Source organism: Hirundo rustica, chromosome 3 (genome assembly GCF_015227805.2).
Source record: "Hirundo rustica isolate bHirRus1 chromosome 3, bHirRus1.pri.v3, whole genome shotgun sequence".
In the NCBI taxonomy this organism is placed as follows: domain Eukaryota; kingdom Metazoa; phylum Chordata; class Aves; order Passeriformes; family Hirundinidae; genus Hirundo; species Hirundo rustica.
The window spans coordinates 9,235,971-9,251,342 of NC_053452.1; the positions used below are offsets into that span (position 1 = coordinate 9,235,971).

The 15,372-nt window shown below is 44.1% G+C and overlaps 1 protein-coding gene across 2 annotated transcripts in view; it reads right to left on the reverse strand.

Annotated features, from left to right (window-relative positions):
* REL (REL proto-oncogene, NF-kB subunit) overlaps positions 1–15,372 on the reverse strand; it is a 40,302-nt gene that overhangs the window by 19,216 nt on the left and 5,714 nt on the right. The window contains exons 1-3 of one of the 2 annotated variants that reach the window (XM_040058229.2): positions 10,174–10,244; positions 5,128–5,270; positions 2,020–2,168 (exon numbers count right to left, since the gene is read on the reverse strand). In XM_040058229.2, coding sequence (XP_039914163.1) covers positions 2,020–2,168; positions 5,128–5,270; positions 10,174–10,180 — 299 coding nt within the window. In that variant the 5' untranslated portion in view covers positions 10,181–10,244. Of the gene's footprint in view, positions 1–2,019; positions 2,169–5,127; positions 5,271–10,173; positions 10,245–15,372 lie in introns of those variants that run through there. The other variant, XM_040058230.2, reaches the window with a different exon arrangement.

Here is a 15,372-nt window from a genome sequence, read left to right on the forward strand (position 1 = left end):
TGCTCAGCAAGAGTAAAGAGCCAGAAACACTACTGACAGAGGACATCTCCTGCTCACTAGTACTGGATGAGGCTTTTCTCCAACACGGACTTGAAGAGAAGAATGTGAAGATTGAGTCACCAGCCACAAAAAGGAAAATGACTTTAAACATCCAGATCCAATTATGGATCATACTGTTCTTTCATCTTAAAGCAACCAATGATTTTTTTTAAAAAAATGAGTGTACCGATGCTGGAAACATTTCAAAGGGAATGTGTTGAGCCTCCTCCCATCAGGATCTCCAATGTCAAACACAAAGCTCACAGTTTCACATTATCAATAAAATGAAAGCAGCCCACTTACTATTCTGGATGGAATAGGAAACTGAGAGGCTCATATCCTAAAAATATTGAGAGGAATTCATGGATGGAGCAAATAAGCACCAGTGCCTGAAGTGAAACACAGGCACGGCATTATGCCCGAAAGGACAGGATTTGATGCAAACGTATAATGGAGATGGAATCACAAACTGCAAATAAATATTTGCAGAGCATCCCAGTGTTTCTTGGCATGACTTCCTGTAATGGCCTCTCTAACAGGCTCATCTTGCGCCCCAACACTGAACCTTGTGCAACCAAATGCCAAGAGGAGAAACAATCGTCAGCGTCTTCCTGCACTCAGTGATGGGAACACAGAGCCAGAAAAGCTGTTAAGCAATCGGGCTTTTCTGCTTCGGATCAGCAGGCACAGAGCTGAGGGGAGGAAGTGGGATGGGCCAGAAGAGCAGACTTCCTTTGACCTTGGCTGAGGAAGCTCAATCTGAGAAGACAAAGGGGAAGCTGGTGAATAGATGGTCAGAAGAAGGTGCAAGGTCCTGTGAGAGAGTTTAGGACGTTTGCAGGTCAGCGTGGCCCGTGCCAGCGGAACACAGTGGAGCACAGCCGTGATCCCTTGAGCCTGGGCTGGATGCTGAAGAAGCATCTCCACTGTTTGTTTCACCGTCAGGCAATCACTACCTTCAAAACAGATGTGTCTTCAGCTCTCTCCTTTAATAGTGTCCTACTGACTAAACCCACGTAAGCATGGAGTAATTTCACCAACACCAACAGAATCCCATTGGCCTGAGAGCTGTGTGTAAGAGCTACTTATACCCTGAAATATTTACCTGATTTTCTTCCCAGCTCAGTTATGCTTACCCCAAAGCAATAGCCTACTTCCATATTTCCTACACTGCAAACTGGGAACCACAAACAGCTTGCCAGTTCTAAATTCCTCTCTCCAGCAATAATCACTCCATGTTTGCTACAGTGTATTCTGCTTTTGTTCTATTACACAAGGCCTGGTAAACTTAGAGGAAACACCATCAAATACAACTGTATTTGAGATATTCTTACCAGCACTGAGAAATGTCTTGTGCACATCCATTAGTTTTCCTCACTGCATCCACAAGCAGATCCTTCCCTGGCACACCTACTCTTCAGAGCTGAGCTGGAGCAAAAACTGTATTTTCACTCAAACACCCCCAACCCAAACAACAAGCAACAACAGCAAAGAGCTACTAACACATTTCTAGGTGTGTCACAACCACTGTCTTCTAGATTACATGATACTCAGCCACTACATACTTTCTCCAGAAAGTCCAAATATGATTTCCATGGAAGATGTGAACTTCCCTCATCACCACAAAGTATGAATTCTAATGCTGTTACCCTTTTTATTACTCATCATTTTTACATGTAGGGAAGAGTCATGCTTAAGAGTAAGATGTATTAATGAACAAGTAAGTGGGAGAAAGGAAAAGAAGACAGACATGGGAGAATGGATGAAGGAAAGAAAAGGGTGAGAGGAAAGAAAAAGCACAAGTGTAGTATTGAAAAGAGAAGGAAATACTTCCAAGGGAAGTTCCCCGAGATGGCTTAGTAAACTACAGCAAAGGCAGCATTCTAATTGCTCTTTTAATCATTAATATGAGTTTTAAAACACAAGATTAGCAAATCACTTGCATAATTAATCAAACTCCCAACCAACAGCATTACTCACGACAGGACTCGCCGTTCTGGCCCGAACTCAGCTTCGTAGTAGCCATCTCTGCAGTCTTTTCCAACCAGATCATGAGGGTGTGGCTTGTAGGGTTCATTCTTCGTCACCAACGTAGTTCTTATTTTGACTTTTCCAAAATAGTTTAGAATCTACCAAAAAAAAAAAAAAAAGTGGAATATTTTCAAGATTTTAGGTATCAGTCCCCACCTGTTACAGGAAATAAATTTTATCCTGAAATGCTCTACAGAAGGAACACCAGAGCTTTTCAGGTGAAATAAGGAAAGCATACAGAAATGCTGCTTGAAGAACAAGTCTACCTCCAAAGATTTTAGGAAAAAAGACTTATCAAGCCTCAGGGATGAGGATGATACCTGTGCATGGAACACTAAGTAGTGAAAGAGGATCTTAACAGATGCAGCATGACACAATCCCCTCTGAAGTTGTTGGTTTTTTCCCAACTAATTTTCAGATGAGTATTCAGTCCTACATTCAAGCTGGGGAGTACCAAATTCTCAAGCTCCTACCAGAGATTTCACAGCAGTCATCAGCCTAATTCAATAGTCCTTTCTCAGGTGCATAAAAACAACCTCAAACAGATGGCTACCAGTGAAGTCACAGAGTGTGAGGGAGTGTAAAAAAAAAAAAAAGGGGGGGGGGGGGACAAAAACCAGTTTGGCCTAAATTGTTTGACACATAAAAACTTGAAAGCAAATACAAGACTTGCTCAGGCACACGTCTGTGCAGAGGTGAGCTCTCCTCCTCCACTTCCACAGTTCCTCTCCTTCCCTTTCTATCTTCCTCCTGAGACTCCAAGGATCCATCACTGAAAATATACTTCCCTCTAGCCACCCCCCAGCTCTCGCTAGCTCAGTTATTCAGGGGTTTTAGGGAAATATATTTCAGAGAGACAGAATAGAGATTTCAAAAGAGTGGCTCTCACCCCCAGCTTCCGTCCAAGCTTTATTCTCGATGTGATGTTCCAGGAGGCCGAGGAGAGAGAGAGTGAACCAGGAAGAAACAGGGGTATATCTAGTTTTGGGCCAAGGAAAGATATTGGCCCTGAGCCAATAGGGTCAGGAGTAGGTATGATAGGGAAAAAGGGTTGAACTACATAGCACAGGTTTCAGGGGGACTCTGAGGGGAAAAACCATTCCTCAGAGGAACACAACACATCACAATAGTTTTCAGTTAACACATCACATCTTTAACTTGAACTGTACTCTTTCCTGTCATCATCTGTTTGCATCAATCTCCATTTTTGCTCCATTCACTCTTCAACAAGCCACTGTTACTTTATACCCTTAAAAAAATACTTCCACTGCTCCTTCACTTTCTTCAACCATTACATCATTTCTCCTTCATTTCACACCCAGCCCCATGAACACAAAGCCTGATCTAGTCGCTTTTGGTTCTCCAGTTCCCCCTTGATGTTCATCTTCATAACCACACCATGAAATTTAATCTCTTCCTGGCCCCTCTCTTCACATTTCCATCTCTAGAGGGGACTCCCCTGGAACATAATCAGCACTAAAGCCTCCCACGGGCTTCAGGGAGGCAGGAATTCACCTAGAAATCACCTGCTATCAGTACAATCAGCTCTGTCATCAATAGTCACCTTTCAAAAAAACAAACTTGGCCAGGCTTGCACAGTCACATACCCATCTCACCTTTTGGTTCTGCCTGGCCTTCATGTGCAGCACAGTCCAAGAAAATGGGAATCAAGGCTTGATTCAGCCCATTCAGCTGGTGCCCTGACACAGATTTAGGCTGAGAGTCTGTGCAAACCTCTGCTCTTGCCAAGAGCACACATAGTTCCTCGTTCAATTGGCAGCATGCTGAAAAAATGAGTCTGGCACCACCTCCATTTCCTGCATTCCCCAACCAAATCTGGCACTGTGATAGTCAAAGGGAAACCTTCTTTGCTTCTTCCCTTAGTAATTCTGGCTCCAGGGCTGGACCAGCTTCCACAGTTGCTTTATGCAATAGAGACTCTGATGCTCAACACACAACTGCCAACACTCTCCTTCTCAAGTCCTCCCTCTTTTAAAGAGCTTTTGTGCCTCAGCATAAAACATCTCATATTTGTCACATTTCACATCTTCTCTTTTTTCCTGTTTGTTTCCTGCTGTGATTCCAGAGACTCCATTTTGGGCTCCAAGTTGGCTTTTTTGTACTTGCACACTCTGCAAACACAGACACACAGTCTCTGTTCCTGGGCAGGAAGGTGGCGAGTAACTTCCCATTTAAATTTGAGCTTTCTCCCCTAATCTCAGCTCTGACAGACTTCCTCCAAAGTGAAACAGAGCAAGGAAACATGGGCAGCTCTAAACATCACATAGGGGACCAGAAATTCTTTTCTCTTACCCTACCTGTCTAGGGTCTCCTTTGTCCAGCCTACGAAAGCTACTGCCCAAGTGGCTCCATTCCAGCTCTACTGTCTCCTGCTTTGATCACAGCTGTCAGGGCTCCTCTGAATCCCTTCACTCCGGATTTCCCAACTCATCCATGGTGCAACCACCCAACTCATCATCGCTGCAGATGCTCTGAGGACGCAATTCCCCTTTCTCAGCTCATTTCTAAGTTCTGACTTCACGCACTTCACGCTGGTGCCTTTTGCGGAGCCCACTCGCCGCATCACGGGCGATCGTTCGCTCGTACAAAGTGCCGCCTTTCATGTTGTGCCCAGCAACGTTTCAAAGCCTTTCCACATTTTGTAGGCAAATTCCGTCAACGCTTTCCCAAAATTCGTGCTGCAGTCCAAACCGTAAAACCAAACCCACGTCACCTAACTAAGAAAGCAGAGCAAACGTGCATACAGAGAAAGCTACTAATGAATGGCTCCCAGACCTGGAGTCTACACTGCGTCCCCTCTAGCAGCACTTTGTAAACCACCTCTGCACCTTCTCCTCTTTTTGTAAACCAAATCTTTTCGTGACCAGGAGCAAGTAACTCTTTTCCCAGTCTGCTGCAGCTCCATTTGCATGCCAAGGAAAGAATCCCAGAACGTGAGATGAAAAGCATTGTATTTACTGTGCAGAGTCCAACACATAGCTACGAGCACCACGGTAATGCGGGCAATGGTAATTCCGGGATAAAAGCGGTATTTACCTGGATGGAAGGGAAGGTCTTATTGTTTTCAGTACTGTGCTCTCCTGGAATGCTGCCTGCTGATCTTCCTTCACATTTGTATCTGAAACGCATGCCCCTTTGCCTGGGTTGCTCAAATATTTCGATGTAGGGCTCAGGGCCACCTTAAAAATAAAATGTTTTCAATGTTAGGACACAGTAGAGCTTAAAAAGCAGCAGAAGATGCAAGGATTAGAATTTCTAGACTTTTGATTTACATTACCATCTTTCCACTTGGTCTACCTTATCAGAAACTCTACTCTTTATTTTTATGTATATGCACGTGTTGAAAGTGGGGTACAAGGGAAGAGAACAGATTTGGATGAAGCATCCATGGTGCCAATGCTATGGAAGTAATTAGCAAAAAAAGACACCCTTCCCTCCATCTCATCTAGAACTTAGCTTCTTATAACTGTCATAGAACACGTGTCTGATGGAAGAAGATTTTATACAACAAAACCAAAATCATTATTTTGAGGGAACAATTAACATTTTTAGGAATAATAGTTTTAAAAATTGGCTGTCCTCTCCAAACAGTGGTACTGTCAACTGCTGTGTTCTCTTAAGCGTCCTCTGAAAGTGAAGATGTTTGCTCAGGATTGATTGATTTAGTTCCTATCACAGTGCAGCAGAAACTATTCAAATTATGCAAAAAACCCCCACCCTGCTGGGTGGAATACTGTCACTGTGAGTTCAAAAAATACCTGATTGCTCGTACTGAATTCTACATTTTGAGCTGCCCATCTCCCACGGGGCTGGTTTCTACTTGCAGTATCTCCCCAGACAATGGAACCTCAGAAAAGCTATTGGGCAGTTGTCAGAAGGGAGGTCGTCAGGAAACACAGGGTGATAGATGAGAATGAGAGACAGCAGAACTCTTTAATGAGGGGTTAGAAAGACATCAACTTCGCAAGAGCCTAAGTACTTTTCAAGTGATGTTTTATTGCCAGACAGTAACAAGCTATTTAATATATCTCACTGAGAACATCAAACAGGACAGTCAATCAAACAGTGACAACAGTGGGATGGCATGTGAAAAACAAACAACAGAGGCTAAGTAAATATTGTTGAAGTTGAATCATCACAGTGCTACACAATCAGAAGAACGTAGCTTATGGAAATGTCTACTGAGCTCTCTGTCATCTTCATATAATAGCATCCTCCTCAAGCAAGGCTGAGCATCACAAACAAACAGGACAGACAATATCCTGTGGCACAGCACTGAAAAAAAAGTGCTTGGACTTCAACATAATAAGCAAAACAGTTATTAAATATATTGAAAGTGCTGAAAGGGTAAAAGAACCCCTACTTCCTTTTGCCCAAGGTCTGTGCGGCCTGTGAGTGCACAGCACACGGGTTTTGGCAAAGAGGTGGATTCCAGTCCTAACTCCATAATAAAGGTTTCTCTTTTGCTGCACCTACAGTGGTTTAGGCACCCCTACCAATGCAAAGCTTGAGCTTTATGCCTGGGATTTGTTGATCACAAAACATTTCCAGTGCTGCAGCAGTTCATACCCAAAGTAGGAAAATATTATAACCTAAGAGATAAAGTAATCAAGAGCAGCAGAGAGGGGATGGATGGAAAGAGCTGCATCTGAGACGTCACCGCAGTCTGACCTGAATGCACATTTATCTGCCACACACCTACAGACAGTGATGGAACGGCATCCACCACCGTTGTGAGAGCAGCACTTGTGCTGGGATGGTCTTCAACCACTGGAGCCTCTGCAAAATCTTCCAAAGCACAATGCACTTCCACTTCAGACTGTGTTCGGGGTCAAAACCTTTGGGAACTGTGGTTCAGGACTCTTTACAGATCTTTCTAACAGTCAGTCAAAAACGCAGTTTCTAAACTGATCATCTCCCACCAGGTAGATTTTAAATAACTTTCTGATCACCAGCCATGAGCTGTCACGTTAAGTACACATTAGTCACTAGTCTAGGTGCAGTTACTCAGGAGGATGGTCCCTTTTCTAGATACTTCCCAGCTCTTTACCTAACTCTCCTTTAGATGAGCTTTGCATATTTTCTCTTTCAGGAAAACAAGCAAGTCCAGGGAAGGGGAAGGCAGGCATTGATAACAAAAAAAGCCTAGAAATGACGTAAAGCTGGTTTCAGAGAGAGCAGAAGCCTGAGCTTCTCACAAAACCGTGCTCACACATCTGTGTATGGCTATTTTAACTTTCACACTTCAATTTACTTATGCTATTGCATTGATCAGCACAAATACAGACACATATCCGTATACGAAATAAAAAATCTGTTTTACAAGTTAAAATGACAACATTATAGCAAAGTGCCTACTAATCTTCTTACTGGGAGATTCTTATGCTTACATAGCTGCTAACCAGACGTGCAGGACACCCACAGACATTACGTATTTGTCAAAACTAGCCAGAGCCTCGCCGCTCGAAAATACAAGATCGCAATCACTTGAGGTCCTTAACTCTTGCTGCTTTAACCAACAATTTCCCTTCACGTTCTATTAATACTTGCTTGAGAGGGCTATTTTCTCACCTCTCGAGAGCCCTTTATTTTAAAACCCTGGGCTCAGCGATCTTTACAGGGCTGTGGTTGAAACAAATGTCATTGAAGGTAAACCCACCACTCAGCAGCAGGTGTGTTTGTGGGAAAGTAAAGCTCGGTGGCACGGAAGTCTCCAGGGATTAAACATTAAACTTCACGTTTTGTCTTGGCTGCCTGTCTCTCTATTCAAGAATCATATTATTATCTCTGCTGTGATTATCAGTGTCATCATGTTTTGTGTAGAGAGGAAAGACACAGGAGTGTTTGTGTGAATGAGAGGTATTACCAGCACTCTGCAGCCAAGTGTCCAGTGTTCCCTATTTCTGTAAATCAGCAATGTGCTTGTCAAGTGGCACAGCTTAACTCTTTCACAATCTGCTCTCTCTCTCTTACACACACAGGTCTGTTAGCTCCCACACAGTCACTACAGACCTGTCCTCCTCAGGTCTTGCTTTGCTTGTCAAACAAATGTGATACAGCCCAAAACCTGAACTCTCACTAATTCTGGAAGAGAAATGCACAGCTACTCATATTTATTACCTGCCTGCCCACAACTACTTCATAAAGCATTTGAAATGGAAGAAAAGAAAAAAATGTAGCTAATCGTTCATCTAAGTTCTTAAGAGTTTAATTTGTCTTTGTAATTAATCCTAATTGCACATACACATGCTAGCAATAGAAACACCGTGCTACACATTACAACCTGCCTGCCATTCTTTTTGTTATTGAATTGCTTTTTCCCCCTCCTGCCCTGAGTACAACACTGAGTAATTTTAAAGAGAATACAGAAGGTCAAGTGTCCCAATTATATATGCAAGGAAAAGAGGTAAAAGCAATGACAGCTCCAAGAGTTCAACAAGGAAAAGAGGTGGAAGCAGTGACAGCTCGGAGAGTTCAGCCAGTTATGCTCATTTAAGAACTGAAGGGTGTTTTATTCTCACATTTTGAGCAATACAAAGAGGAACAAAAGGACAATCCCTAAAACTCAGAACAGACTTCCACCAGACCTCTCCATGACAAGAAACCCCTGATGGTTTAAAGCTTAAAGCCTGTGCTATGAGGGAGGAAGTGTGACATGCTGCCACCAAGCAAAATGACAACCCGATCAAGGTTTCTGTCTCGTTTCTTCACTCCAAGCAAGCAGGCTGTGGAGGAACTGCCCAATTTGTCATTTTCTTGCACAGCCAGGAGTGCCCCGTGAACAGACTCTCCATCAACATCTGCGTGTGAAAGCAGAGCAGCTGTGGGTCTTTGTGGAAGATGTGAAAGTATCACCCGAAACCCTCCGGCCCGAGGTGACTGCAGTGAGACACAGATGGGAGAAGCGTCGCCCTTTAACTCTGATGTCACTGCTCTCAACAAATCCCTGGTGGCCCGAAGTCTGTCATTTCTAAAAAGCAGGAATCTATCCACTTGTTGCAACCTTCTGCAGCACCTCAGGCAAAGAGGGAGGATGGTGAAAGCCTCGTTACAGCACACCCCAGTTTAGGCAAAAGCAACTGGAAACACAACACGATTTGATTTGAAAAGGCAGTCATTTACCTACGGCTCCATAAACTGCACAAATTCTAACAGAAACCAAACAACACTAATGAACTTCCTCTTTACTATCGTGTTACATTACAAAACGGCAGCTGGAAAAAAAGAAGAGAGAGAAAAAAAAACACCGACAAAAGCTAGCTAGTACCAGGAAGTTATAAACTTCCCCCGCTGAAAAAGTTCCTTATCTGGTTCCTAATTACACTGAAAATACATAAAGACACGATGAAAGAAAAAAAACAACCCGAAACTGCCCCGTCCTGCTTCATTGTTGCCACTCTAAAATACATTGTAACATTTAAAGCACAAGCCCAGCTGTTTTCTCTCCATGTTGACAGGACACCTATATATTTATCAGGACTGAAAGTTCATACCTTGCTAAACGGGAACAGAACACACACACACTCAGGTTCTGAAAAGCAGCTTTGCCTAGAAATACTATTCTAATTCGTATAGCCAAGTTTTACATTTAAATAAAGGGGTTTTTTTTTAACCCTAAGAAAGATACCAGAGAGACGCCTCCCGAAAGGATGACGAACTCGGTTTAATTTAGCCTCTAGAAACTTAATTGTGCTTTTTGTTGTAATTACTCAAAGCACGATCCCTTATCTGCATTACTTTGCATCGGTGCCATCACTATTTCTCATTCATTTGCATTCTCACAGCCGAGTTCCGATGTGAACGGGATCCTGACGAGCATCATCCAACCTTCAGCTGTTGTCTCCAGCCCGGACGCGAGACCCGCGCGTTTATTTCACACCTAAACGCTTCCACGCCACAATTCCAAGGGATCCATGTGAAACGGAACGGCCTTATAAAATCTCATCGCGACTCATCCCAAGAGCCCATCGCTGCCTTAGCCTCGCGGCGTGAACACCCGGCGCGACCAGCGAGGGAGGGCGGAGAGTGCTCGGAGCCCCCCGGGGCCGCTGCCCGCGCCCCCCGCCCAGCCCCGCCGCTCACCGGCCATGCTGACAGCTCCGCTCCGGCCTCTGTGCCGCGGGGCTCCGGCCCGGGCCCGCACACCTCGCAGGGACGCGCGGACGGCCGCGGCTGCCGGGCTCGCCGCCCTTTTCAGGGGGAATTTCCCGTGGGGCGGACCTGCGCGCTGAGCTGCGGGGCGGTGCGGGGCCGCCCCCCGTCCGCCCCCGCCGCGCCCGCCCCGCCATAGCGAGACCCCGCTCGCTCCGGGACTGCAGGGGACGGCAGGCACAAGTCTGTCCTCTGGTCTGCCTTGCCTGGTAGCCAAAAGTACGAAGGAAAAAGTTGAACTCCTCCGATTTCGGAGCAGGGCGGATTCGCCGAGAACCTGTTTCGTTCCAGAGCATCACTCCGACATCCCCACTCTGTCAGCCTCGAGAGACCAAGCACCCTCCTTATCCATCTTTTTCTCGGTTGCATGGAGCCTGGTGGTCAGCCCCGAGAAGGGAAAACTCCAGGAAGACCGTACTGCAGCCTTCCAGTGCCTACCTAATCCCCTTATGGGGTTTATAAGACAGAAAAGGATAGACTTTTACCAAGGCCTGTAGCGACAGCACAAGGAGGAATGGCTTGAAACTGACGAGAGGGCAGGGTTACATTAGATACTGATAAGGAATTCTCTACTGTGAAGGTGGTGAAGCAGGGGAACAAGGCTACCCAGAGAAGCTGCATCCTTGATGCACCATCCTTGGAACCGTTCCGAGTCAGGCTGGCTAGAGCTTGGAGCAGCCCGGTCTCGTGGAAAATGTTCCTGCCCCAAGCAGGGGGTTGGAACGAGACAGGCTTCGAATGCCCCTTCCAGCCCGTTCTGTGAGTCAATACCTAAGCTGCACTTAGCTACTAGGGATAGACCAACATCGCAGGTAAGGTGAAAACTAATAGCCAACAAGCTGACTCCGTCACAACGATCAGCTCTAAATCCACCAAGCCTTTGGAGCATCCCAGACCCTGGATCTCACAGCTTGGCCCCGACACATGGAGATGAAGCGAAGGAGCTGGACACTGGGGACAGCCCACAGCCCCATGTTTGGATCAGGTGGAGAGGTCAGTAACAAACATCTGGGGGGAAATTAAAAACCACCCAGACGAAGAGAAGCGCAAAGGAACAGGAAGGCCACACCCAGCTGTGGAGTAAGACTGCTTAGCTAACAACAAAATTTAAGTTTTTTTCTTAAATCTTTAATTTGGGAATGGAATAAACTGTCCCATGTGAAAATGCAGTTAAATCAATTCGTATCCCTGGAAAATACAGATTAATAAAATAACAAGAAAAGCCTGAAAGAACACTCAAGTGAGGTACGAAACTGACCTTTTTTTGGTTTTTTCCTAATTATCCTATTTCTAAGCTAAGGTTATTGGGATGTACAGAAATGAAGCACAGCTGAAAATGCTGTTCTATAATCGGCAAATTTGTACACCGAGCCATGTAACTAAGCAGAAGAGGCTGCCAAATGCTTATTATTCTTCCTACTCTTTAGTCCATCTCAACAGGACTTTTCTTTATAACCTTAGTTTTGCTCAACTATCCTCATATTTCCTATAAACAAAAAATATCTCTCTCCACCCCATAAGCAAAACTTTCCTTATTATAGGGTCTTTGTTTGTCACAAGGTTCGATTGTTGAGCCCCTGTCAAACTTATAACTGAAACTGGAGTAGAAGAATCCTAGGGAGAACACAGGATAATCAAAACCACAGGATGATCAAAATGTCCCTGACATTAGCCTTAGATCATTAAAGAGAAGAAAAACGATATTATTCAGATGATATAATAATAATTCCACAGCTGTGGGTTAGTTTCTTGCCAGAAGAATTTAATTTCTTATTTTCATTCCCACAAAAAAGCCAAAACACAACAACACAAAAGTTATCAACCAGGAATGCCCTAAAAGTATAATAAATTCAGACTAGACTTTTACATCTTCAGGGATTTCTTGGATTCCCTATGATTGATAATGCACAATAAAGCAGGAAAGTGGGTCTAATATTTTAAATCAAACTTAGGCTTTACCTACACAAGCACGCATGATCCCAAAGCACAAACTGACAATGAGACCACAAATAAAATTGTGCTGCTCTACAACAAAGGCAGCAAATAGGAAAATGCACAACCTGAGTTCCCTCTGCTAAGTGCCCTATCCAAACAATCAGCTCATCAACATCTCACATTAGAAGAGACTTTAGATTTTTAATTGATCACCTGGTGGGGCAAGTTTTGTACAAACCTTTATTCACAGGGCTGAACAGCCAGAGAAATGCTCCCAAATTGAGGGCATCCCTGCAGACCATAGGAGTGACCTGGACAGGATTTTTAAAAGGAAAGGGGTACAGTTTCTGTGGGATAGCTGAAGCTGTAGATATGAGTTTTGAGTTTGGATGTAAAGCAAGTAGCAAGTACAGATGTATGAAGTGACTAAATACTTTCCCTTACTTATCTTCAGGCTGGTTTTCCAAATCTCTGATACTAAAAACTGTGATGTCTCAGAACGAATTCATTTAGTTGCTTCCCTAAATACAGTTTATATCCCTAGTTCCTATCTACTTCTTCAGTCCATGGCACTACTGAGTGGACACAGACCAGGGGACCAGGGAGACTGTGGCTCAAAACCTTAGTATCTACTGATTTCTTCAGAAGGGAAGTGTTATTGCAGAGTACACAATCTAAACCAATGTGAAATTAAGGGCAGTATTCCAGGCAATACAAATACCATGTTATGACTAAAACATTCCCTAATGTTCCACAGCTCTTTTGAACTCTAACTCTTAGGGCTTGCAGGAACAGGCTACTCAGCGATAATCCTTAAGATTGCACGTTCAGAATTGAGGTGGTATCTCAGATACACACCAGTGTCTTTGGTACAAAATGCTCTTTCATATTATTTTTAAGAAAAAATACAAATGGATGGCACTTCTTATAGCATCCCAAGAACTTTCTCTTCCTTCAAATGAAAACAACTTGTGATAAGAGGACAACCAACCACGTGAAGTGTTTTATTGTGCAAAATCTATGAGCTCCCATCATCAGAACACACAGACTAGATGTGGCTCAGGAAGATTGTGAGCAAAGCAATTGGAACAAGGACAGTGTGAAAAGGAGATGTTTTCTTGATGGTTTTTCTCTAGCAGTAGCCATAAGCCGATGGCCAGGGAAAAGCACAACAGTGGGACAAGAGGAGCTTTTAGTCTAAGACCAGCACAGCTGTTTTATAAAACATTCATGTTCCTAAACCCTATGGAAACCAAGAAGCCGTCCCAAGAAAAAGGCAAAAACCTAAGCAAATGAAAGAGGCCTTACTCAAAGTCATGCAAGCACGAGGATATTCCTCTATTCCTGACTACCCTGTATGCAATCGCTGCGATCGGAATCCCTGGCACAGGGATTATCCTGGGAGAGTGAGGTGAACTAGAGGATTGCAGTACAGCTTTGGCAATCCCAGAAACCTCGTCAGCAACTGCCATGAAGTGTAAGAACATGTCATAGCTTTGGGTATATGCAGATCTCTGCAAAAAGCAGGACGGAATTCCCCTCCTGCAGCATTGCATAACAAAAACCAGGTGCTTCACTATTATTTTTGTCAGCTGACTTTGGCTATAGCCAGAGGCGAGATACCAGAATTCTTAGGCCAGTCTGATCCAGTGCTTCACTTCCTGTCTTCCAGTTAAAGCAAGTGTTTTAAGATCCCACTTCTCTCCACTTATCAAGTCCAAGGACAAGTCCTACCCTCCTGCTTTTCCCTGGCTGCTGCGCTAGCACAGTTAACACCTACACTGCTATAAGGGATAAAGCTCCCTGTTCTGGCAGGGAACGTCATGGGGCAAGCAAGGGGAGAAGTGAAGGGATAAAAAGCTAGCACTAAAGCCTCCTACAGTAAAGGACTGAGTGTTTGACATGGTATTTGTCAAGCCTAGAACGATGGCTCTCTAGTGGTGCTTAGCACAGGCATTGCCCAATGCAGCCGGCTGTGACAGGAGAGCAGCAGAGGCAAATTGTTAAGTCTTTATTTCCTGTTCCCAGCTATCTGACTTCGATCACAGATAAGGCCCTTGTCACTGGCCTGGTTAAGCAGACACCAAGGTACTTTCAGCATACGGTTCTCCTAATAAGGTACATCATACTAGGAGTAAGAATAGTATAAAATCAGTCCCTTCTCTCCTTAAGGAATAAAGTTAAGTCCTGTTTTCTTGTCCACTCTATCTCAAGCCTCACCTACTGCCAGATAAGAAATTTCCAGTCCTCTATGTCTTAAGAAACCTTTTGCTGCTTGAAGCATGCTTTTTAATACTAATGGCATCTTACTTAAACACTGTTAGATCTTCTGGTGGTTAGAGATTTTGTGATTATTGGTCCTGAGGAAGGCTCCAATGCAGAAGACATTCTCAAAAAAACTCATGGCTTCCAGATTAATGATAAACTCAAAGGTTGTTCAAGTCATTCTGCTGGAAGCGTTCCTGTACCACACTTTGAGTTTGTTTGACATAGAACAATGAAATGCTACTGTGCCTCCCTCAAAACAGGGTGGAGAGAAAGGAAATGCTAATAGAGAAAGGTTGGTCTTGTGGATAAGGCACAAGGCTGTGATTCACGAGACTGGAATTTGGCTCTTGGCAAGTCATCCTTTCTACTCTTAGGCAAGTTGTTTAATTCTCTAAGCCTCGATTTCCCCAATAAAAATCAGAGAAGACACTTCCTTGCTCTCACACTTCTGCCTAATTCACTCATGATGCAACTTCTTCAGGGGATGAAGCACTCTTTTGCATGAAAGTGCCAAGCACAAAACAATGACAGTTAAATGAATGCTGGGGTAGTGTCAGAAAAAGACAGTGTCCCCTCTCTGTCTCCTTCCATCCAGGTAACTCACCACTCCTGTGTGTTCCTACACTGTTCCAAGCACTCCTTTGGAGACAAAGGAGCATGCATAAAAGTGACCTGGAGGAAACACGATTATTGGGGTTTTTTTCTGGAGCCAGTTCCATGTACAATCACAGGAATGATTCTGCCAGCAGGAAGGAATGTGGTGGCACCGAGGCCAGAACAAGTTTCTGGAAGACAAATTTGGGCAGAGGTGCCTGCTTCCTGACAGAGTGCTAACGTCATGGAACTGTAGCATAACACTATATTTTTAGCCTGAGAAATTGATAAACCTCCTTGAAATTTCTAATTCACACTCCTTCCTTTCCAGAG